The sequence below is a fragment of the Pseudorasbora parva genome, chromosome 18 (assembly GCF_024679245.1).
Source record: "Pseudorasbora parva isolate DD20220531a chromosome 18, ASM2467924v1, whole genome shotgun sequence".
Classification (NCBI taxonomy): domain Eukaryota; kingdom Metazoa; phylum Chordata; class Actinopteri; order Cypriniformes; family Gobionidae; genus Pseudorasbora; species Pseudorasbora parva.
Genome location: NC_090189.1, coordinates 44,164,338 through 44,190,590, shown reverse-complemented (window position 1 = coordinate 44,190,590; position 26,253 = coordinate 44,164,338). Strand labels below are relative to the sequence as shown.

Here is a 26,253-nt window from a genome sequence, read left to right as displayed (position 1 = left end):
ATAAATCTATTCCCACAGAAACAATCGGAATGAAAATATTGGACAAGACATAACATCCTATAAAACACATCTAATGGAGTCCCGTAGGAACGGCTCCAGAAGTACTGAATGGAATGCTCCACAGTTTTCCTCTTGCAATCCTTTGGGATTTTTTTGACAAGGGGTGCAGCTGGTGTTTGGAGTTTAGACTGGGCATTTCCCATGTTCTGTACAATTTCTCTTTTTTTTCTGTACATTTCTGTATACTGTTGTATGTTTTGTTCTGCCAATAATAATGATAAAATAATAGTAAGTGTAAAAACGAGTAGTATTTGTAGGTGATGGGCGTGGCTTCCCAGATGACGGCGCGCGCGCACGGCAGCCTGTGGTCTGTCGCTAGGATACCGTGAACGCTCCCGGTCCCGGTGTTTACGGTGCTGGATTTCCTCTTTTACAGCGGATGATTATGAGTTATTATTATGGAGGAATAACCGAGAAAACGGTAGGAATCCGTGTCAGGTGACTCTTAGACTGCTGTATAAACCCATCGCAGACCTAACGAAAGGAAACTTTACTCTGTTCAGCTCTTAAATTAATCTACTTAAAGCCATAACACAGTTAATGACAAACGTTTGAATCTAATCTATTTGCTCAGTCAAAGATGAATATGCAACATATTTAGATATGAGTTTAGACGATGATACATCATATTATTATTATTATTATTATTATGGCAAAATGTAATTAGTTGCTACATTAGTTTTAGCTCAAGATGGAATAAGGCCTTGTTTCTTAATTATATTCAATTATTTTCTTAAATTGTAATAAAAATAACAAAAATGTAACTATAGATAGGTCTACTGACGGTTGAGGCTCTCACAGCCTCACGAGGAGAAACGTCACCTACTGGTGGTTTACCAGGGATCCAGAATGAAATATCATATATATATATATATATATATATATATATATATATATATATATATATATATATATATATATATATATATATATATATATATATATATAACTTGAGATATCAGTTGTTACTCAAAAGCTATTCTTAAATGGAAACAATCTTTAGCTTCAATTGAGAAAAGTTGGTTAGTAAGTAATCAGATTTTATTCCCAATTAAGGTAAAGGAAATTAATTTTAAAATACTGCACAGGTATTATCCATGTACTGAGTTTCTCACCAGGTTTAAAGAAGACCTCTCACCACAACGCTCTTCTGTAATCTGAAACTATCATACATTTATTTTGTAATTGTAAATATTCAGAAGAATGGAAGCAGGTATCTATGTTGGTTTTTGATACATTTTACAAAATAATTCAAATATAAGAGTCTATGATCCTATTCTTGGACTGTAATACTGGATCTGATATAACTGATAACGCATTAAAGTTAATTATTCTTCTTGGGAAGTTTCTTATACATAAAGTTAAAGTAATGTCTATCACACCTGCTTTTAAGTTTTTATCTAAAGAGCTTAACAAATTGTATGACTCACTGAACTCAATTACTAGAAATAATTGTATTAAAACATCTCTCATATTGAAAAAAAGTAATTACAAAATGTAATATTTTACCTTGTGCAATGTTTTTTTTTTTTGTATTTGTATTTGTATTTTACATATGTTACGTATGTTTTGTTGGAAAATGTAATTAAACAAAAAAAATGCAGATTTAAATATGTCAACACTGATGCACTGCAAAAAATGCTCTTCTTACTCAGTATTTTTGTCTTGTTTCTAGTCAAAATATCTAAAAATTCTTACATTAAGAAGTATTTACTAGACAAGTCAAAATATTCTCTTGTTTTGGGGGAAAATATCAAAATGAAGAGAGTTTTTGCTTAAAATAAGATAAATAATCTGCCAATGGGGTGAGAAAAATAATCTTGTTTTCTGTTTGAATTAAGATTATTTTCCTCACCCCATTGGCAGATTATTGATCTAATTTTAATCAAAAACTCTCTTCATTTTGAGTTATTTTTCCCAAAAAAGACAATTACTTTTGCTTGTCTAGTAAATGTTTCTTAATGTAAGAATTTTTAGATATTTTGACTAGAAACAAGACAAAAATACTAAAGTAAGAAGAGCATTTTTGCAGTGTGCTTCAGAATAAATTATATTTACAACCCACACAAATCCTATATATTTATTTTTTGTCCAGACAAGCGGATGTTTTCCAGACTCTGCTCTGGTAAAGATGGCCACTGATCGCTGGAGCGCCGAGACACCAGGCCTGGACTTCACCAGGTCATTAACTGATGGTTTATTTTATGGAGGAAAAATTGCACAAGCAAACTCACTAATTCATATTTCATCTGTGTGCAGTTGTGAAGCCCAAGAAGAGGTGAAAGACAAGAGAGACCCCCAGCCCTCTGCTTACCAAGAGCAGATCAGACGGCATCTGGAGAAGTGGCAGAAGTACGGTTTCTGACATCGGCTCATAACTCCGGCTTCATGGCTGATTAACTCACAGGTTTGCTCTTTCCCAGGAATACTGCGACTCCGGCTCACCTGGCCGCCTTCGAGAGCTCAGTCCGACGCTCACAGAACACACACGTCACACTCCAGGAGGTTAAATGTGGGTCTATGAGCAATCATTAGCCATGCGTTAGAACGCCTGATCTGATGTGTGTGTGTGTGTGTGTGTGTGTGTGTTGTGTTACAGTGGCAGCTCTGTGTTTGCTGCAGGAGAATGAGGGATATCCTGTCCCACGCCGCTTCTTAACACTACTGAAGTACGCTCCCACTTTTATTTAATACTATTTGAGGATGGCTTTGCATTTCTATATTCTTTACTCTTAAAGGGTTAGTTCACCCAAAAATGAAATGTATGTAAAGGTTCAAACGGTTATGAATCAGTGAATTGATTCATGATTCGGATCGCGTGTCAAACTGCTGAAATCACGAGACATTGGCGATCCGAATCATGAATCGATTCACTGACTCATAACCGTTTGAATCTTTATTTGAGGATTGAACACAAACGCGGAAGAGAAGCCAATGCTGAATAAAGTCGTAGTTTTTGTTATTTTTGGACCCAAATGTATTTTGGATGCTTCAAGAGACTCTAATTAACCCACTGATGTCTCATATGGACTACTGTGATGATGTTTTTATTCCCTTTCTGGACATGGACAGTATAGTGTGCATACACTTGCATACGCTCTCGGACTAAATATAAAATATCTTAAACTGTGTGTGAAGATGAGCGGAGGTCTGACGGGTGTGGAGCGACATTAGGGAGAGGAGTTAATGACAGACATTTCAGTTTGGGGTGAACTAACCCTTTAAGTTGAGCTAATCCTTATTCAATGTTGACCGAATTTAAATTTTTGTGAAAACTACTCCTTTAATATTTACTCATGTCTCCTCTTTTTGTCTAATATATTCACTTCTTAGATACCCTTAAACCCTTAACTGTCAAAATTGCTATTCAATTTATATTTAACTCTAAAATTGCTATAAAATCAAAGCCATATGTCTAACCAACTTGTGTTCCAAATTTGAAGTTGATATCACAAAAATGTTGTTTTGGCGCTGTACCTAAAATCGCCACCGGGTGTCATTAACATTCCATTGATTGTTTTTTGATGCGTTTTCCTGTACAAGGCCAATAAATGTTGTAATATGAAACATGACCTCGCCCACTAGGGGGAGGAGCCTGCTAGAAGAAATTCGAGTATCGTTCCCATGGTAACGCAAGGTCCAATTTCAAAACGATTTTCACGGGATGAGTTTTGAGTTCGTAAGCTTACGAATAGTCCCTAATTTATGATGATTACTCAAATATAGAATATGAAAAAAAAGGCCTTAAAAAAAGAGCGGCAAGCGTCCCACCTGTGGTGACAGTTAAAGGATTGGTTCACTCCAGGATTTCTCTCCTCATAATGGCCTTCAATGGGAACCAGCGGCTGAAGGTCCAAACCAATGAGGAAGAGCTTCAGAGACTCTGATGATCCAGAGGAATAGAGTCTGATCCACACAAACCAGCACACATCTACTGCACTAATAATTAAAATGTATATACTTTTTAACCTCAAATGTTTGTCTTGTGCTGGTCTGTGATACGTTTTACGTAATCATGCAGTAAATGTGTGATGGTTTGTGTGGATCAGACTCTCTTCCTCTGGATCATCAGAGTCTCTGAAGCTCTTCCTCATTGGTTTGGACCTTCAGCCGCTGGTTCCCATTGAAGGCCATTATGAGGAGAACAATCCTGGAATGATTTCCTCAAAAAACTTCATTTCTTTTCCACTGAAGACAGAAACACATGAACATCTGGGATGAGGTGAGGAAACTATCAGGACATTTTCATTCTGATCCTTTCACTGAACTTCAGTAGTAAAAGCTGCTTTTTAGTGCAGATCTGAGGCTCCAAACCTCTTAAAGGAACTGTGTGTAAGAAATGTATGTAATATAAAATGTCCCTGATATGTCTCTAGACATTAATAAATCATGTTAATTTCAAATACTTATATCACTGCCAGCAGTAGTCCGGCCAGGATATTGTCATTATAAAGTTGTTTTTGCCGCCCTCAACTGATGTTGATGATGTCATGATGTGTTTTGGCCTGAAGCTCCGCCCTCCACATATCGACCAATCATGAACTCAGTTGTGTTTCGAATCTGGGTTGCCAGATCTGCTCTAGTTAGCACCGCTGCAGATCTACAAACGTTTCTGCTGATCCTGCAGCCAATCTGGCAACCTCGAGTCAGGGGGAGGGGGAGACACCGCTCTACAGTCATCTGAAAGGGATTGCAGTACCAGTTTTGGCCACAGTCTTACACACACTTTCTTTAATATCCGCAGGAGCAAAGAGCTGGATGTGTTTCTTGCCGATCTCCTGCTCTACTTCTCCTGCTTCTTTGAGAAGAGAGCTGTGCAGAAAAGACCAAAGTCCCTCATGGGGTGAGTCTGAGGCTTATGAAGAGCGTGAGATTATTATAGAAGCACAATAAAGCTGTGTGTGTGTGTGTGTGTGTGTGTGTGTGTATATGTGTGCACTTGTTTATATTACATTGTAGGGACCAACCAGTGGTCCCCACTTTCAAAAGGCTTACAAATCATCCAGGATGAGTTTTTTTTTAGAAAGTAAAAATGCAAAATGTTTCCTGTGATGGGTAGGTTAAGGGGCAGTGTGTGTGTGTGGGTGTGTGTGTGTGTGTGTGTGTGTGGGTGTGTGTGTGTGTGTGGGTGTGTGTGTGTGTGTGTGATGGGTAGGTTTAGGGGCAGTGTAAGGGGATAGAAAATACAGTTTGTACAGTATAAAAACCATTACGCACATGGAATGTCCCCATATGTCACAAAAACAAACGTGTGTGTGTGTGTTTCAGAGAGGACAGTGTCAGCGAGAGGCGGGCGTTAGAGCGGCTGGATCTGGCTCTACAGCAGCTCGGCCTCTCGTATTCGCGGCTCCTGCTGGGAGAAGCTCCGGCTCTACCGCGCCTCATGGCCTGTGATAGGTCAGGTCAGATCCGGCTGAAGCCGGCCTCACTACACCAGTTTTAAATCCCAACACATTATCAAATCTGGTGGCATCACTCGCATTAGGAGAATCTTTACAGATGTTTTTCTCTCAAATGTGAAACACTACAAGATATTAAGATTTTTGCGGATCACACACTACAAGATATTAAGATATTCATGCCACGAGCACCTCACGTGTTGTGAATATGTTCGTAGCAGATGGTCATTGATGCCTCGGCATTACATTTGCGAGCAGCTTTCTACACTCCAACACCACGGCGGGTTCTCCTCAGCGCTTCTCTTTGTCCGTATTAGGGCTGTGCGATATGAAGAAAAATGCAATACCGTGTTAAATAATGCGATATTCAATATGCGATTTACGGAGCTCCGCACATGACATGCAAGAAAAAAAAAGGTAAATAGTGTGCACGATTTAGCAAATCGAGGGAATTAATTAGTAAAACTTGTGCACTATTTATAAATCGAGATAACGATATAGTAAATCGTGCGCACAATTTAGCCTACTAGTTTTTTACTGCAAGTCCTGTGCAGGTCTCTGTAGCGATACGATATGGCTATTAGTGTGTAAAATGTATTTAAATTACATTAAAACAATTATTTTAATGAGAATGATATTATTTATGTGTTTCGCATTCTCTCTGGGAAAAGAAAGCGTCGCTACAAGTTCTGAAAGTGAGCAGCAGCGTTTTAGCAAAAACTAATGTCACTACTCTGACAATATCATTTAACATCAACATTAACAAACAAAAAAAACTCTTTGCTTGACTTGGTAATATATAGTCATATCAACCTAAATCTGAACAATAAGAACATACAGATAAACAAAGACTCCAGAACTAGAGGTGGACACATTTTTTTGTTATTTTAATTTATATTTGTAATTAAAAATAAGAACTAAAAACAGTAGTCTTCATATGAGTTAAATATACACCGATACATGATAAAGGTTCTTCAGTGATTTTCTCTTGTTCTTCTGCTGTTTGACAGACAGCGGCAGGTTTACTGTATTAGCTGTCTGTCACTTTAAGAGCTAATGTCCGGATCCGACACACATCCGGCTTCTTCCCCAAACTGATATCCTTCACTTCAGGAATAACCGACAAGGTTTACATGAACACTCATCAAGACATAACTGTGTGTGTGTTTGACAGTTTGAGTGTGTAACAGGACACGAAACGCAACTGGGGAAATCACACGCTTTCAGAGAGAGAGAGAGAGAGAGAGAGAGAGAGAGAGAGAGAGAGAGAGAGAGAGAGAGAGAGAGAGAGAGAGAGAGAGAGAGAGAGAGTGTGTGTGTGTGTGTGTGTGTGTGTGTGCGTGCGTGCGTGCGTGTGTGTGTGTGTGAGACAGAGACAGACAGTAGTGGAGTATTTTTACTCTCTACTCACTTACATTTTTAAGCTTTTCTTTGGAAAACTTTTACTTCACTTCATTCCAAAGCATAATATATTATGTCACACTTTTTACTGCACTACATTTCATAAATAAAAGTTGTTGTCTTCTTGCCTTTAATACTTAATTACATTAGAAATTTAGCACTTTTTTACTTGTAAAACTTACTCAAGTAAAACTTTGAATTACTTTTACTTAAGTATGCAGTATACAGTACTGGATTTTTAATGTAATTTATTATTAAATTATATTCAATATGAAATGTATTGCAGTAAAACGTACAACATTATGTTTTGGGATGTTGTTAAGTAAAATTTTCCCAAAAGAAGAACACTGATAAAGTTCATATATACTCGACGATTACTTGGAAAGTAAAAGTGCTTCAGTACTGTCCTCCTGTGGTGTCAGACAGCGTGAGAATGCAAGGAGTTGTTTTTCGCAAGTTATTAATGTTTAATAATGTTTTTAACGTCAAGCAAGTGCCATCAGTAACAGTCGTGAGCTCAGTCTATTCTCTGCTATATGCGTAACCCTAAAACATACACTTTTCCCAATGTTGTAGTAGCCTATTAAAATTATTCAGATGTTGTGTACCATTGTGATGCGATATTTCGATAATTTCGATATATTGCGCAGCCGTAGTCCGTAGGGTCGTGTTTTCGAAGCACGTTATACAAGCAGTCGTGTTGTTACAACTCTTCCACACTTCCCATCTCCGCTGCTCAACGGACACAAAAAAGCCAAAAGCGTTTTCAATCACGTTACACATTATGAAAGATGTGATCATCCCGGTTTAAAATCCTAAATATCACGTTTGATATGGTCGGGCGGTCCTGATTTGTGAGAGCAGATCAGGAGGTGCAACGCCTCACATCAGCTGATAATCTGATCTGAACATCCGAACCAATGGAGGTCCTCCATTAAACCTCAACAAGGGGAAAATCTGGAATAAATGGGCCTTAAACTCCTGTAGTGTGAGCCCGGCTTGAGCAATCTGAAGAATCAGAGCATGTTTGAGGAAACTGAGCCTGGTTTCTGTCCACAGGTTCAAGGTGTCGTCCACTCACAGTGACATTCAGCTCGGCGAGGTTTGTGCTAAACATGGGATTCCTCCAGAAGTCAAACCAAAACGTTCCTGTATTTGTATTTGATGTTCCAGGCGTTTCGTGACATGAGTGTGTGTTCTGTGCCTCAGTGTTTCTACAGCTTTTGCAGCTATGCTGTATGGGTGACCTTCGAGAGGCGGGGCCTGAAGCGCATCCGGGTGGAGATTGGCCGCTTGTTCCGCTCGGACAGCTTTAACTCCGCCCTGAATGATCCGGACGATCAGTCTGAGGAGGCTGAGCCGCGACGGACAGCTCTCAATAACAGGTAATAACTAGCCTGGATTCTCAGCCCCGCCCACAACATTTGCATTCGCTAGGCCTGCTAAAATTTGCATTCCTGGGTCTATATATCCCATAATTGAGGTCGCTTCGTCCCACGGACATGGAAAACAACCAGAGGGAAAACTGCAGACTTGGCAACAACTAACGTTATGCGTCGCTCCGCTGCTCTGATTGGTTGTTGGTCTGTCCAATCGAGGTCTTTCCTGGTTGGGTTGAAACGCCCCATAATCACAGCCCAATGAGCATCAGACTCATATTCTGACTCGAGCTGAGGATGACCACGCCAGGCTAGGTAATAGCTCAGCGTTTCCCAACCGTGTCTGCCGTGAGCGGGGGTGCCGTGTAAAAGGTGCCGGCACGCACTTGCCCCGCGATTCATCTCACATCTGATGGCGCATCTTTAATATGGGTTATAACTTGAAAATAATGCTTTATGTATGTTTCTATCAATGGATACAGGTCCGGTGATCAGCATATGAGCAGCCATTTAGCCGTAATCACCTGCGTGTAGAGTCAGAAGACGCGAATGAGAACTCACGTGCGCTGTGAGAATATTTCTCTATGCATCATCCGAAAGCGCTCACTCGTCTCACTGCGCACAAATATTGAGTTCTCTTTCAAGTCTTGCACTTAAACGGACAAACTCACACAAAAAGTATGTCAACATGTCCATCTAGATGAGTATCCAAGCAGACAGTCTGTATATGCCCTAAGCCTTCAGACTGCACGATTTTCAAACCCGTGGGGTCACTGCTGTGTTCACACTGCACGATGGATCAGAACAGGTTTCACACTGCATGACTGAACAAGAGGAACAATCGCTGACAACTCGCTCTCTCCGGTGCGCAAACTACGCTTCCCAACATTCCCAACCAAACACACGTGTGATGTGACAGGTAAACTAGGCGAAATCACACGAGCGTCAGACGAGTTCTCCCGCGAGACTTGGAACTGTTATCAAAACTGATAAACTGCACAAAGTTTGCTCTAGATTGTCTGTGTGCTGATTTGTGGAGAAAAAGAAAAAAGATTATGGCGGAGGAAATTGTTGGAGAGACAGAGGGAGCCAGGATTGTGTTCTGCAATAAGAGTTTGAGGTAAATAAACAATTGTGTAATGTGCTGCTGCTGTGGCTGGATGTGCAGATGTTTGGGCTTTGTTTCTGTTTGATAGAATTGTAAATATATCTATTAAAATACTGATATTCTGCTCTATAACTCCTCCCTGAACCTCCTGCTGCCCTGTATCTCACGGTCTCATTGGCTGTCGGTCATCGCCGATGTAATTTTAAGTCAGAACTCATTTCACACAGCAGGAGTTTTAATCGCAGGCAGGTCCAGATATTTAGCTGCCAAATATCTCGCGGGCGTCGGCGACTCGTCTGCAATTCTCTCTGATCGTGTCTTTGATTATTCACACTGCGTGATTGTCACTCGCGTGCACGAGCACCGATTTGCCGATGATCTCGGGCATTTGTCGACGATTTCGCAAAACATGTCGGCGAGTCAAAATCGGGGCTAAAATCGGGCAGTGTGAACTCGGCTTTAACACAATATCGCTTTAGGTCTTAAAGGGGCAGTAACCTTTACTGCTGTCTGTTTAATGTCAAACTAAAGATCACTCACTGCTCTTGATTGAATAGCTTTTCTAAGTTTACCTCAATTTTAGTAAGTTTTAAGGATTAATCTTTAATTTAAACAGTTAAATATGCAGATATTTTAAATTTGATTACTTTATTCAATTTCTCTACACTGCAAAACATTATTGAGAAAAAACGTTACCTGGTTGCCTTAAAATTTTGAGTTCATTGAAATTAAAATTTTGAGTTGAGATTCGACAACCTTTATTAAAACATTATTAAAAGATTTTGTCAGCATATTGGGTAATTGTGTGTGTTTGACGCAGCCAAATTGTGCTATTTTCATGATTTATCACATTTTTTATGTGGTTCAGATACAATAATATTTTGAGTTTCTATTTATTAAACCAATTTCCTTCAAAATTTTAAGGCAACCAGGTTACTTACTTTTTTAAGTAAAACCAACAAAAACCAACCAACATTTTTTACAGTGTACCTGAAAACTGATGTTAGACCCACCTGAAAAATCTGAAAATATATGCACATATTGCAATATATGCAAAGCATATTTTATTTTATTGGTATCTTTGCTCAATAGTATTTATATGTGCTGCTGCTTGTATTTAAGTTATTTGTTCTTATTTTCTTTATTTTTGTTTCAATCAATCAATCAATCAACTTTATTTATATAGCGCTTTTACAATCACGATTGTGTCAAAGCAGCTTCACAGTGTCAAACAGGATAATATTGCGACAAAATTAGAGAGTAGTTATTTTTCCCTGGACATAGCAAATACCGAACTGTCCTGAAACCGTGAGCATAAAGCCGTGATAGAATCTGTGAAAATGAAGAACATTTTCAAAGGGTGCCCTGACGAAAAAAAAGGTTGGGAAACACTGTAAAAACTGAAAACTGGTGAAAAATTATAGTTCATTTTATTCAATATAGTTTATTTAATTAAATAATATTTTTTAAGTTTTTAATATTTTAAAATATATTTTTTTTAAATAAAATATTGTTTGATTTAATGATTTTGTATTATATGATTTAATGTATCTTTCTTTTTTTTGTGTTTAATATCTTTATTGAATTTTTCAATTTAAACTTACAAAAACAAAATAATACACCAACGAAAGAAAAAACAAAAAACAAACAAACAAAAAACAAAACAAAAAATTATAAAATAGCCCAGCTCCCCCCCCAACCCCATCCCCCCCCCCCCCCCCCGTGCCCACTGTCAATCACACACACTCAAAAAAAAAAAAAAAAAAAAAATTAACAAAGAGGACAGACCCACAATGATAAAGTCAGCCAGAATATATACTATACAAAACTAAGTTACTCTTGCACTTTTGTAGATGGTTGAACAAAATTTTTTAAGAAAGGCCTCCAAACCTGATCAAATTTCTTTTCTGAGCCCCTCAAGACAAATCTAATCCTCTCCAGTTTTAGATGGAACAACACATCTTTGATCCAATGTGACACCGTGGGTGGGGCAGCATCCCTCCAATTCAGAAGAATCAAGCGTCGAGCCAACAAAGTTGAAAAAACAATGAGCCTTTGACCCCCAGCAGGCAGTGCTAAACCCTCAGTATTGACCCCGAAAAGAAATAATAATGGATTCAGTGTTATTTTGACTCCAAGTACACAAGTCAGTGCTTCACAGATACCTTCCCAAAATTGTTGTAGTTTAGGACAGAACCAGAACATGTGTATTAGAGTGGCCTCTGCTGTCTTACACCGATCACAGGTAGGGTCAATTTGAGGATAAATTTTAGCTAGTTTCGATTTATGAAGATGCACCCGATGAACCACTTTAAACTGAATAAGACAATGTTTTGTACATATTGAGGATGAATGAATCTTCCTCAAAACGTCATCCCAATCTGATTTACTGATGCTAATTTGTAGATCTTGCTCCCAGGACTTCTTAATAGCAGACATAGATGGGGAGTCTAAATGTAAAATCAAACCGAGAATTGTGGAAACAGCCTTTTTTTTTGGTGGGGTTAAAGATCATCACATCATCCATCATGTTGTTAGGAGGTTTGTCAGGGAACCCCGGGATGGAACCTGAAATAAAGTGCCGGACCTGTAAGTATCTAAAAAAATTAGAAGCTGATAGATTATATTTATCAGACAACTGCTAAAAGGATGCAAATTGGTTGTCCAAAAATAAATCGTTAAAAAGAATCAGACCCTGTCGCCGCCACCCGTGAAACGCGGCATCCAGCATTGATGTAGGAAAGAAATTGTTAGATGCCATTGGAGTTAACAAACTCATCCTTAAAAGACCGAAATGTTTTCGAAACTGAACACATATTTTAATAGAATTTTGAACAATAGGGTTGCTAATTGTCAGGTTTTTAGATAACGGAATTGATGCACCAATTACAGCCGGCAGCGACAAGGAGTCAGAAGAAAGCTTCTCCATCTCCACCCATGCAGGCCCATTGTTGTCTGAGTAGTGCACCCAAAATGACAGACAACATAGATTGACAGCCCAATAATAATAACGAAAATTTGGAAGAGCCAAACCGCCGTCTTTTTTCGATTTCTGTAGATGTTCTTTACGCAAACGTGGTGTTTTGCCATTCCAAATAAATGATGAAATTATAGAATCGAGTTTTTTAAAATAAACATTGGGGATGTACACAGGAAGACTGAAATAAATATAAGTATCTAGGTAATATAGACATTTTGATCACATTCACTTTCCCGACTAGTGAAAGAAAAAGAGGTGACCATTTAGATAATTCCTGTTGAATTTTCAATTGCAGTTTAGTGAAATTTTCTTTGAAAAGGTCACAAATTTCCTTTGTAACAGTAATGCCAAGATAGACAAAACTATGCTTAGTAATCTTAAAAGGTACGGTAATTTTGGCTAAAACAGAATCTGCTAGATTAAGTGGGAGTAATTCACTCTTGTGAACATTTAGTTTATAACCTGACACCTCCCCAAATTTAATAAGAAGATCCATAATATGAGGAATAGTCGTTTCAGCCTTAGAGACAAACAGCAGGAGATCATCAGCATAAAGAGACAATTTGTGTTCAATGCCCCACCTCAAGATGCCGTGAATAGACTGATTATTTCTTATAGCTATGGCTAATGGCTCAATTGCTAACACAAAAAGGAGGGGACTGAGGGGACAACCCTGACGGGTGCCACGTTGTAGACTGAATGGCTTTGAATAAGTGTTGTTAGTGAGCACCATAGCTGAAGGGCAAGCGTACAAAAGCCTCACCCATGATAAAAAGGAACTGCCAAACCCAAATCTAAACAAAGTTTCAAAAAGATATTCCCATTCCACTCTATCGAATGCCTTCTCTGCATCCATAGAGAGAAGGCATTCAGACTCAGTTACACTAGGAGTGTACATGATGTTAAGTAAACGACGAATACTAAAAAAGGAACGCCGATTTTTAACAAAACCTGTTTGGTCATGAGATACAATGTTAGGCAGAACTCTCTCTAAACGACAGGCCAAGACTTTGGTCAAGATTTTATAGTCACTATTTAAAAGTGAAATTGGCCTGTAAGATCCGCATTCTAAGGGGTTTTTATCCTTTTTTGGGAGCAACGTGATGCAAGCCTGGTTTAGACTGTCCGGAAGAGCCCCTCTGTTGAGAGAGTCTGTGTACAATGCAGCCAAAATGGGGGTTAATTTGTCAGAGAATGTTAAATAAAACTCATTCGGCAAACCGTCTGGGCCTGGTGACTTGCGAGACTGTAAAGATTTAATTGCTGCCAAGATCTCCTGCTCTTGTATAGGTGCATCCAAGGCCGAGACCTCATCGAGAGACAAAGTTGGTATATGCAGGCCCCTAAAGAAGTCAGAAAGAAGATTAGGATTACAGGTATTATTAGAGCTATACAGATTGCTGTAATAGTGCCGAAAAGCATCATTTATCTGCTGCTGGTCAGTAACAATCTCATCATTCCCCAATGTCACACCATTAATAGTTTGCTTTGCTCTTGCACCCTTCAATTGCCTTGCCAGAAACTGGCCTACCTTATCTCCATGCTCGTATATGTTACTCCGGTTTTTTAACAATAAAAATTCTATAGAATGTGAAGTAAGTCGTATTCTGCACCAAGCTTCAATCGCTCTTTATACAGATCTTGAGAGGGATTCTGAGAGTTTCTATTATCCAGATCAGCAATTTGTCTTTCTAATTGTTTTTGCTTAAAAACAGAATCCCGTTTTTTTTTTTTTAGCCATGAAGGAAATCACCTGACCTCTAAGGTAAGCCTTAAGAGCTTCCCAAACCGATGAAATAGGAACATCTGGTGTCAAATTGATTTCTAGAAACAATGAAATTTGGTCAGAGATAAATTTTGTAAAGGTGTCATCACTTAAAAGAAGATAATTAAATCTCCAGAGCCGCCTTATAGGGAAAACACCAGGGTATGTTTAGTTTTAATAAGAGAGGTGCATGGTCAGATATCACGATGGGTTGGTAATCACATGACTGAATGTTAGTGGTCAGTTTGTTATCTGTAAAAAAATAATCAATTCTGCTATAGGACTGATGAGCATTGGAGAAGAAAGAATGTTGTCTATCCTGTGGGTGCAAAAAACGCCAAATATCTGAAATACCAAAAGTGGAGAGGAATGACTGTAAATAGGAAGTGGCTTTAGATACTGTATAACCAGGCCTAGCAGATGACCTATCCATCCCGGGATCTAGACAAAGATTAAAGTCCCCTCCCAAGATGAGCATGTGTGAATTTAAGCAGGGTATCTGTCCAAGGACCCGTGCAAAAAAGTGTGGATCATCACAGTTTGGGGCATATATATTGGCTAATATAACATTAATTTTATAAAGAGAACCAGTGACTATGACATATCTGCCATTGGGGTCAGCCAGACTTGAAGAAGGAGTAAAGGAAACACTTTTGTTTATCAAAATTGCAACACCTCTTGCTTTACCCTGAAAGGTTGAGTGAAAAAGCTGCCCCACCCATCCACATTTCAAACGGGCAGTATCCAAGGATGGATGGATTTAAGATGTGTTTCTTGAATAAATGCTATTCCTGCCCCCATATTTTTCAAATGTGTGAGAGCCTTCTTCCTTTTGACTGGGTGGTTAAGGCCTTTAACATTCCAAGTTATAATATCAAGTGAGCAAGCCATTGAAGAGCAATATGTATATATATATTTTTTTTTTAAATGAGAAAGTTTCATTACTAACTTGCATTACACATACTTAAATAAAGTAAAAAAAAAAAAAAAATTGTAGTAATAATAATATTCTGGCTGAAATTCCTGAGACAAAGTTCAAAAAATATCATTTTGGTCTGTTGACATTCACAACGATGCACAAAAACCCTCCCAAAAAAAACCCTGAACCCCCAGGTGACACCAGCTGCCAGAACAAACAGCACACCTACCCTATCCAATTGCAAAACTTCCATAAACTAATTCTAACTAAACTCCACAGAACCCCATAATAAAAAGATTCAAATAAAAGGAGATTGAACCTACCATACAAAGAGACTTTAACATAATGGTTAGCATAATGGACGATGCACAACTGTTAAGACTTCTTACAGTTAATATCGTCCCATACTTCACCCTGTGCAAAAAATCATGTTCAGTCCGTCTTGAAGTCCTTCACAAACTTTTCAGCCTCATCCACAGAGCCGAACATGGAGCGGGTACCATCTGTTTTGGTGATGCGCAGTCGCGCCGGGTACAACAGCGACGGCCTCAGTCCCATCTTGTATAGGTCCAACATCACCGATTTGTACACCTTTCTCTGGGCAACCACTTCGGGGGTGTAGTCCTCATATATACGGAACGGCTGGTCCCGGTATTTCAATTCGCCTCTCTTCCTGGCCTCCCGGATCAGCAGATCTTTATTTTGATATCAGTGAAAACAAATGATAACAGGCCGCGGCCTCTCCCCGGGACCAGGCTTGGGGATCAGGCCGCGATGTGCACGATCTAACTCTGGCGGGGAAGGGAAAGTATCTTGCCCAAAAACATCCTGTAGCAGCAGTGAAAAAAACTTAGATGGTTGAGGACCTTCAATCCCCTCTGGTAGACCGACAATGCGCACGTTATTCCGCCTGTTTCTCCCCTCCATGTCCGCTAGCTTAGTTTTAAGCTTTTCATTACAGGCTTGTAGCGACACACAGTTAGCCTCCACTTTGGCAAGGCGTTGGTGGAGAGTTTTCGGCATTATCCTCCAACGATGTTAGGCGCTCATCATGGCTATCCGACGCCTTCTGAAGTCCATCAAGTTTCCCATTTACTTCATCAAAGAAGGTTGCTTTCAATTCTGCAACTAGAGCTGTCCTGTGTTCGGCTAGCAAGGCTGTTATGTCGGCTCGACTGATAGCCGCAGAGGCAACCGCCTCCGACTCCGTTGTTTTTTCAGCTAGTTTATTAGATTTGGGTGGCATAACGGGACAAGCTGATAGCGCAAACCTCTCAAAGTTGTTTCAAATCAAAATAAGCAGTTAGGTAGGTTCAATAACTTAAAGAAAAGCGGGCGGTGGATAAACACGTCTCTACCCCATGCTCGCCGAACCGGAAGTCATCTTTCTTTTTTAATACATTTTTCAAGAAGCCTGAAAAAATCTCAAGAATTAATTCATGGAAAGAAAATAATAATATTTGAATCCTTTTATCACAAAAGATTAAAAAATGTGTGAAACAAATGTAAATTAAATGTTATTTTTGCATATTTTAATATAATAGGATATTGCAGGAAACTTGATCAACATGTGTGCCTTTACTGGCCATCTCTCACTCTCCTTTAACCAGGAGGTCGGCCCGGCGTCCAGCCCGGAATAAGATCCTGACCCAGTGTTCGCCCCTGATGGTCTCTCTGCTGCCCAGTCCGCTGGAGAATGCCCCGCTCAGGGACATCAGATGGGGCCAACTGCCCTCCACTGCCTCCTGGGACCCAGAGGCTCTGATGGAGGAGCTCAAACAGCAGCTCAAGTCTCTTAGGCAAGACTTTTATGAATTATGCTATAGTCAAATATGCTTTAATCATTTAGTTTCTAATAGTCTCTGATGCCTGACTGTACCAAATGCAGAGCTGGACAAACTACACAACTTCATTAAAAGTTCATTAAAAGTACTACTGGTCAAATATTACTCCATTACAAGTGAAAGTTATAAAAACTGATTTTTACTGGAGTAAAAGTACAGAAGTATTTGTTTTCAAAAGTACTTAAGTATCAAAAGTAAATGTCCTTCTTTATGTCGCCGCATTATTGTATTATAGTTGTATAAATGCACATTATGCCATCATGGTTTAAGCCAGTCAGTGACGCTCCATCTGACACACTAGCAGACGACTAACTTAAACTCATTTAAATACTTGTAGAAAAGTTACAAAGCTCTTTATAAAGCTGCTGTCACTTTAAGGCCGAATGCACGGATCCAATACACTGATACACATCTGATATTCTCACACTGTTCACCTTCACTGAAGACAGAATCAACTTTGTTTATGTGAATCCTCCACTAAATGAGCATTTGGACATCCGTCTTCTTCCATTTTGCTCTAAACTATAAATCAGTGTTTAATAAATGCTGTGAAATCATTGAACTTCACGAGACTCTACAAGAGTGATTCCTGAAAGGCTTTCTGCAAAAACCCAAACACCTTTTAAAGAAGAAAAAAATCATCACTGACTTTCAAAGCTGCGACAGAAACGACTTTCCACTTCGAGGACCTTGATAGAAATGTAGTGGAGTAAAGAGGAGGATATTTGTCTTTCAGATGGAGTGAAGTTAAAGTCAGAAGTTTACTGAAAAAATAATACTCCAGTAAAGCACAGAGACTCAAAAAGTGAACTTCAGTACAGGACTCGAGTAAATGAGTTACTGTCCAGCTCTGACCAAATGTCTTTTGCCTTTAGCTTTGGCATTCTTGGAAAGCCTTTGAGCCAATTCAGCGGGATGACCCTGAAGCCTCAGGATGGCCCGAGTGAAGAGGAGGAAGACGAGGGTAATGGTGGCGATGGGGTGAACCCTGACCCACACACACCCAATAGGATAACCTCTGTCAGGGGTCAAAGGTCACTGACCACAACTGCAGAAGGACGCAGCCGCTCCAGCCGAGCTGCCTTAGTGTCCAGAGCTACCACTGAAGCCATGTCCTCCGACACAGAATAAATACAGATCAGATGAGACTCCACTTATTCTACAAAGAACGTCAAAAGCAACGGCTATAGAAGAGCCCTTAAACAGACTTTCCTGCATTCATTTAGACAAGCTGATATATAAATGAACATCCCAGGACATTAGGCCTCATTCATGAGACACGAGCAGAACCTATCTGTGTGTAAATCATTCGTAAAGCCGCTCTGACGTAAATTTTTGAATTCACTTAAATGTTCGGATTTTCAAAATCTTAGTTGGTACGAAAGAAATTTACACCCGCTCTCTACCACGAGTAAACGGTGCGAAAAACATTTAACGGTCTGTGATCTAATTTAGGCAAACTGATGACATTTTGATGCACTATAGGGCAGGCCTACCATAGTAATACTTCAGGAGTTGATTCGCCCCGTCTTTATTGTTTAGTTTTGTTTGTACTGTTTAACGTTGGGTAATAGGCAGCGCTCGGCACGGTCATTTTTTACCAGGCCGTCCAATCACAGTGGCGGAGGGGCGGGACAAAAACTACACCAACCAATCATCACACTTTTACACCAACTGAACAACAATAATACAGTTTAACAACAATAAACAAGTTAATACTGTTTTTTTACTGCATTTCTAAATTCAGTAATATTCTTCAAAATGAGGTACTAGTATCACATTACTGTAATGGATATTCTGTATCATAGCTAGCAAAGTATCTCAGCTGGAAAAAACGCTGCCCTTGCAAAGCTCTCAAGCGCCACCAGCTGGCCGTTTTCAGACTGGTGATTATCTGGCTAAAACATGCTTTGGTGGACACACAATCATTTAATACTTATTGCTATTCATATGGCCAATTACTCTCTTTAGCATTTATGCAAAATCCTGGAGCCAAACCTGAGGAAGAAGTCCAGTAGAGTCCACAGCGCTCCTGGCCATGTCATTTGCAGTTGTAACTCATGGGCGGGGATTATGCTAATTAAGAATGAGCGTGAGCTTTGGAAATCATTAATATACACTCGTTTAACTAATGAATCCGCGGTATACGAAACGTTTGTTTATCTCGTAAAGGTCCATTTTACGCGCAAATTACTCCGAATGTGCTCATATATTTATGAAAGTTTCATGAATGAGGCCCATTGTGTGTATGATTATTACTGTCTTGTGTGCTGTCTCTCATAGGGCACTTTTTTATGGATGTTTTATGCAGCCGAGTCTCATTAGAAAAACGTAGCCGTGGGAACATTTTTGTTAAGCGAAAATACGTAGCCTTGTGCACGTTTGAAAGGGATTTTTTTTTGGTAACACTTTCCAATAAGGGTCACTAATACGCATTAATTCCTGCTTAACTAATGCACAGATAATCATGAGTTAATGTATTACTAATGCTGAACTAACACATTTATTAATGATTACTGCATCAGCAACTAATGAACATTCATCATCATTAATAGATTAAGTAATCATTAAATAGTTATTAGTTAAATGTGTCATAGAGTATTAATTCCTTAATAACATATTATATTAACTAATAATGTAAATGAATGTGTTAATTACCACAACAGGTCAAAGCCATGCACTTCAGCTTCAGTCGTCTGCTTTAATTAATCATTAGCTGATGATTTATAAAGGTGTCATTATGTGATGACTTTACTTGTTGGGGCACATGACTATTAACTAATTGATTATGTAATATGTAATTTTGGTTATGGGTTTTGAATTAATTGTGAATTCGCGACGAGCAAAGTTTTGCTAAATGTGTTCAAGCAACGGGCAAAAACTGTAATCAGAAAATAAATCTCTAAACAAAACAATTGAAAATAATCAACCATCTAGGCATGATTATTATTAGTAGTAGAGACGTATTATTATTACATAGAGACATAGCTAAATCTACTGTAGGCTACAACAGTATAGCCTAATATATTCTGTCAATTTCTTCACGTTAAACCAAACTTTTATTTTGATGGGTTGCCGTGAAGAGCTTTGAGTGTGTTCATGATATGAAAGTTTTCTCAAATGAAACAGTAAATTCTCATGAAGTGATGGTTCATGCGTTCGTGTCCTCATGTAGAGATGCAGGAGTAATATTCAAATAGTATTTAGCAGTTTAATATCCCCAGACACTAGTGTATATTGGGCTTCAGTCTGGAGCGCTGCTCTTAGATAAACACTGGAGCGACTGAACAGCTGCGTTGCCGGATATACTCGGGAGTCGCTATACAGAAATACTGGTATCATCACATTTTTGAAATTTCAGTGCCGAATTTCCAGTCTGAAATACTGCTAAACATCAGACATATTGCTAACGCGTTTTCATTTCTTCTTCGCTGCTCTAACAGTGGTTGCTTGTGGCAATACAGCAAAACTTCCTGTGTTTGCAATGCATTGTGCCTAAGGAGGAGAGTCTGTCCTCAGAAGTTTAAAGGGATCCCCTGGTGTTGAGACTTGTATGGCTTAATATAACATAAATGATGTCTCTTACTGAATTATGTAGTAGAAAACCCATGAAAGATCTACGTTATTTAAAAAATCGATTTTATATTTGGACCATGGGCGGCGCCATTTTGTTTGTGTTCTAGGTTGATGACGTAGAGTGGTTGAACTCCTCAATCAGCTGGCATTACCCGTAGCTATTTTTACCACAACGCAACTCGAAAATTGTTTCAGAGTTAAACAAAACCAATGAATTGCTTTGTAATTGTACTTAAAACACACTCAAACATACATGTGCAAACAAACTCACCTACACAAACAGATCGGCGGGCGGGCACACACACTTGAGAGACTGCGTTGTGTCTCAATCGAGATGTTGGGCTGCTCAGTCTCCACGACAGGGGCTGAATCCGAAATCGACCCCCTATACCCTGAAATAGGGCATTATTTGAAGGGACGGCCATTTGTAGTGTTGTCCGACATCATAGTGGACATGTTCGAGTGCAGTCATTCAGTCTCACGCGCACCGCAATAACGAGTGTACAGCCGATTTACACACAACAGCTGTCCGACTTCACGCACCCAAACATGTGGACACAAACTCCCTCGCTCACACAGACTCACACACACCCCAACAGATCGGCGCGAACACACACACACACACACACACACACATATGAGGCGCGAACAGATTGGCGCGAACACACACGCACTGCGTGCGCGCATACATCACTATTCCCTGTGTTGATATCATAGATAGACTGTTGATATGCAGTAGATTAACTGTAATGCCTAATGTATCCAGCAGAGGGAAATATCTGTGTAGGATGATGGGATAGGGTAACGTGAGGAAGAGAGGCAGGATGTTTTGGTCATGATGCATGGGATTGGTTTGTGCATTAAAGTTTGAGCACGCTCAGTGAAACCTCAATCTTTAAACTTTCACTTTTAAGACACAAATTACTTTCGCTACTTTTGTTCACTAATACAACTTGAAGGAGTGAATGAAGACGAGTGCGTGAAGTCGGACAGCTGTTGTAAATCGGCTGTACACTCGTTATTGCGGTGGAACGTGAGACTGAATGACTGCACTTGAACATGTCCCTATGGTGTCGGACAACACTACAAATGGCCGTCCCTTCAAATAATGCCCTATTTCAGGGTATAGGGGGTCGATTTCAGATTCAGCCCCTGTCGTGGAGACTGAGCAGCCCAACATCTCGATTGAGACCTCGCAGTCTGTCAGGTGTGTGTGCCCGCCCGCCGATCTGTGTGTGACTTGTGTAGGTGAGTTTGTTTGCACATGTATGTTTGAGTGTGTTTTAAGTATAATTACAAAGCAATTCATTGGTTTTGTTTAACTATGAAACAATTTTCGAGTTGCGTTGTGGTAAAAATAGCTACGGGTAACGCCAGCTGATTGAGGAGTTCAACCACTCTACGTCATCAACCTAGAACGCAAACAAAATGGCGCCGCCCATGGTCCAAATATAAAATCGATTTTTTAAATAACGTAGATCTTTCATGGGTTTTCTACTACATAATTCAGTAAGAGACATCATTTATGTTATATTAAGCCATACAAGTCTCAACACCAGGGGATCCCTTTAAAGGCCCCCATTCAGATCCCAATCTCTCTTCCTGCTTCTTTGTGTGTGTGTGTGTGTGTGTGTGTGTGTGTGTGTGTGTGTGTGTGTGTGTGTGTGTGTGTGTGTGTGTGTGTGTGTGTGTGTGTGTGTTTCTTAGTTTTACCCTGTATGGAAGAGTACTGAGAAGAGTTGTTCAAACACTGGGGGTATAAATGTGTGTGTGTTCTTTTGTGTCCTCGGTTCACACTCGAGGCAGGCGATGCATAACTACTGACTGTGGGATCATTCTTGCCAGAATTCAATTTTTATAAAGACAATTGGCTATGGTTTGTCTCTTATTCAGTAAAGCAACAGAGTTCATTTATTTTTGCCACAATAAGGGTGAGTAAATGAAGACAGACTTTTCATTTTCTGGTGAACTAACCCTCAATTTGGATTAAATGATGTGTGATCAGCTGAATATTGTTCTGTATAGCTCTCTCTCTCTCTCTCTCTCTCTCTCTCTCTCTCTCTCTCTCTCTCTCTCTCTCTCTCTCTCTCTCTCTCTCTGCGCATGCGTGGCGTTTGTGGAGTGTGTGCGAGCAGTGAGTGTGAGCGCGAGCGCGTGTATTTGCTCTTCTTATGTGTGTTTCTTTCTTTCTTTTCTCTTTTTTCTTAGTTTGTTTATTTGTTTTAGTATTTATCTTGTGTGTTGTTTGTTTGTGCTGCCTGCTTTCTTAGAAAGCATGGCAGCTCAGGGTGGGACTGGGATTGATTTCCTCACACGGCGTCACGGAGTTAAGATAGTATCCGTGGCGAGTGTGGAGGTTTGCTGTCTGGGTGTAGGAGAAGTGGTTGGTCATCAAAATATTCTCTCTGCATCCAGAATGAATGGCGCGACCGTAATTTTTTTGAATTCGGTGGAAAGGGCAAACGAGGTGGTTGCGCGTGGTATAATCATTGACGAAGCACTTACACCTGTTTTGCCTTTGTTGTTACCGTCAAAAAAAGTCACAATATCAAATATCCCCCCGTTCCTCAGTGATGATATTTTGACACAAGCGCTTTCACGTTATGGAAAGTTGGTTTCGCCGATCAAAAAAATTGCAATTGGGTGCGAGTCTCCTTTACTGAAGCATATTGTTTCATTTAGGAGATTCGCTTTCATGATAATCAAAGATGACGCTGAATTAGACTTGGCACTAAATTTTCGTGTGGACGATTTTGAATATGTAGTGTTTGTGACTACTGACAAAATGAAATGTTTTGGATGTGGTAAATCGGGCCACTTAATCCGTTCATGTCCTGATAAAACTAACGCAAATGGAGGTAGTAAGGATGCTGTACATGAGGAGCGTACTGTAAAGCCGTCTGAGGTCGGTTCGGCCGAAGCAGTGCCGACCGCTGATAAAACTGCTGGCGAAGGAACATCTGTTATGGGGCCTGTGGCGGCTGGATCGACCTCAACGGAGTCAATGAATGAAGGTAGGGATCCTTCAGAAACCCCTGTATTTGCAGAACCATTGTTGAACAGTGATGTAGAAGAGGATGTGTCCGAGTTAGAAGCAGAGATGACGTTCAAAGTACCAAAAAAAAGGAGGAATGTTGAAACGATCAGTAGTGCGAAGTGTTTTAAAAAAGGTGTGTTTGAGGATCAGAAAGAGTCAGAAAGTGAAAGTGAAATGTCTGATTCAAGTACAGTGTTGTCACAGACAGAATGCATAAACAGAAGCTATGATGTTGATGACATAAAACGGTTCCTCAATACCACAAAAAACAAAAGAGGTGTGATTGTAAAGGAATATTTCCCTGATCTGAAACAATTCCATGATAAAGCCAAAAGCCTAATAGCAGAAGGTTGCCTTTCAAATAAGGAAATGTACCGTTTGAAGAAAATTGTGAGGAAGGTTGGCATAGTTTTAAATGAAAATGAAGACTAAGAATATTGGCAACCTTGGGTTGCTTGTGTTTTTTTGTTTGTTTATTTATTTTAGTATGGCTGAAGTGCGGATTGCCTCTTTAAATCTTAATGGTGCAAGGGATTACAGGAAAAGAGCTGAGCTGTATGAAATTATCAAACAGAAAAAAATAGATGTTACTTTGATTCAAGAAACGCATAGTGATGTGAAAAATGTAAAGGAGTGGATGAAGGAATGGGAAGGTTTATCTATTTTCAGCCACAACACAACTTTAAGTGGGGGTGTAGCAATATTATTTGCAAAAACCTTTAATCCAATCTCGTATCAAGTTGAAGAGTTCTTAAAGGGTAGACTTTTAAAAGTGAGAGCACAAGTGGAGAATTATAATTTTGTTTTTATTTGTGTGTATGTCCCCAACTCAACAATTGATAGGATGTTGTTTTTAGACACACTATGTTCTGTTTTACAAGATGTTTCTAATGATGACTATTTGTTTTTGGGGGGTGATTTTAACTGTACAGTGAGTAATTGTGACAGAAATCACATTGAACCCCATATGCCTTCAAGAAAACGTCTTATTCAAATAATCAATAAGCATGAGTTAAGTGATGTGTGGCGTTTTTTTCATGAAGATAAAAGACAATATACTTGGACACATGCACGTGACAATGTTTTATCTCTGGCAAGATTGGATAGATTTTATGTTTTTAAGCATCATGCTGGTATTTTTAAAAATTGTTGTATTTTTCCTGTTGGTTTTTCGGATCATTGCATTGTACAATGCTCTTTTTTGTTAAATTCTGTCAAGCCTAAAAGTGCCTACTGGCATTTTAATTTAACTTTTTTAGATAATAAGGATTTTATTTGTACTTTTAAATTGTTTTGGGCCGATTACCGAACAAAAAAAGAATCCTTTCAATCAGTACAAAAATGGTGGGATTTTGGAAAAGTACAAGTTAAACAGTTTTGTCAGCAGTATGCTCATAACAGCACTAAGTTTTTAAATCAGTCAATGGAAGACTTAGAGGCTGACATTTTTAGAGTACAGGAATTGGCAGAATCTACAAAACAACAAAGTTATTTGACAATTCTTTCTAAAAAAAAGAATCAATTGGCAGAATTATTAGGGGTTAAAACACAGGGGGCGTTGGTCCGGTCAAGATTTGTAAGTCTTGACCAGATGGATGCACCTTCAAAGTACTTTTTTAGTCTTGAAAGGAAAAATGGACAAAAAAGAATCATTCACGCCTTACGGTCTGAAGAAGGGATGATTTTGTCCAATCCTGTAGTAATTAGAAGGAGGGCAATTGGTTTCTATGAGAAGCTATACAGAAGTGAATCAGGACCAGATTGTAATAATGAGAGCGTCTTCTTTAAGGATTTACCAAAGGTTTCTGATGAAGCTAATGCGGCGATTTCGGGTGCGCTTAGCCTGGGAGAACTGCATAAGGCTGTTCAGAGCATGGAATCCGGAAGGGTGCCTGGAATTGATGGCATACCAATAGACTTTTATAAATGTTTTTGGGAAGTAGTAGGGGAGGACCTCTTAGAAGTACTCAATGGTAGTTTAGATGAAGGTCTTCTACCTTTGAGTTGCCGTAGAGCAGTCCTGACCCTCCTTCCAAAAAAAGGAGACCTCATGGAGATAAAAAACTGGAGACCTGTTTCACTTCTGTGCAGTGACTATAAAATTCTTTCCAAGATTTTAGCAAACAGGTTATCTCCAATTTTGAATAAGGTGATCCATCCGGACCAAACCTATTGTGTCCCCAAAAGATCAATTTTTGATAATATTTCCCTTATTAGGGATATATATGATGTCTCTAAGTTATCAAATAGTAACATTGGATTGATTTCGCTGGACCAAGAAAAAGCTTTTGACCGAGTTGAGCATGCATACTTATGGGAAACCTTAAAAGCTTTTGGTTTTAGTAAAAGTTTTATAGACAAAATTAAGGTTTTGTATAGTGATGTTGAGAGCATACTTAAAATTAATGGTGGCTTATGCACTCCTTTTAAAGTTTTTAGAGGTGTGAGACAGGGATGCCCGCTTTCTGGAATGCTATATTCATTAGCAATTGAACCGTTGTTGCAACAATTGAGAATAAATGTACAAGGTTTTAAATTGGCTAATTCTGGAAATAGTATAAGTCTCTCTGCATATGCTGATGATGTTTTAGTGTTTGTTAGTCAACAGAGTGATGTGCGGGTTTTAATGAGTGTGCTTGATGATTTTAAAAAATTGTCCTCTGCTAAAATTAATTGGGAAAAAAGTGAGGCACTACTAATAGGGGATTGGAAAAAAAACTTTTTCACCCTTCCTCCTGGTTTAGTATGGAAGAGAGGAGGTTTTAAGTATCTAGGGGTTTTTTTG

The 26,253-nt window shown here is 39.2% G+C and overlaps 1 protein-coding gene across 1 annotated transcript; it reads left to right on the top strand.

The window, feature by feature from the left end:
- The first annotated feature begins 358 nt into the window (after window positions 1–358).
- On the top strand, window positions 359–20,379 carry LOC137046764 (protein phosphatase 1 regulatory subunit 36). The gene is made up of 11 exons (XM_067424161.1): window positions 359–481; window positions 2,156–2,241; window positions 2,320–2,412; window positions 2,484–2,572; window positions 2,660–2,729; window positions 4,805–4,903; window positions 5,329–5,457; window positions 7,920–7,962; window positions 8,070–8,245; window positions 16,622–16,810; window positions 17,731–20,379. The coding sequence occupies exons 1-11, from the start codon at window positions 440–442 to the stop codon at window positions 17,984–17,986; spliced, it is 1,272 nt and encodes a 423-aa protein (XP_067280262.1). The 5' UTR covers window positions 359–439; the 3' UTR covers window positions 17,987–20,379.
- The last annotated feature ends 5,874 nt before the right edge of the window (window positions 20,380–26,253 follow it).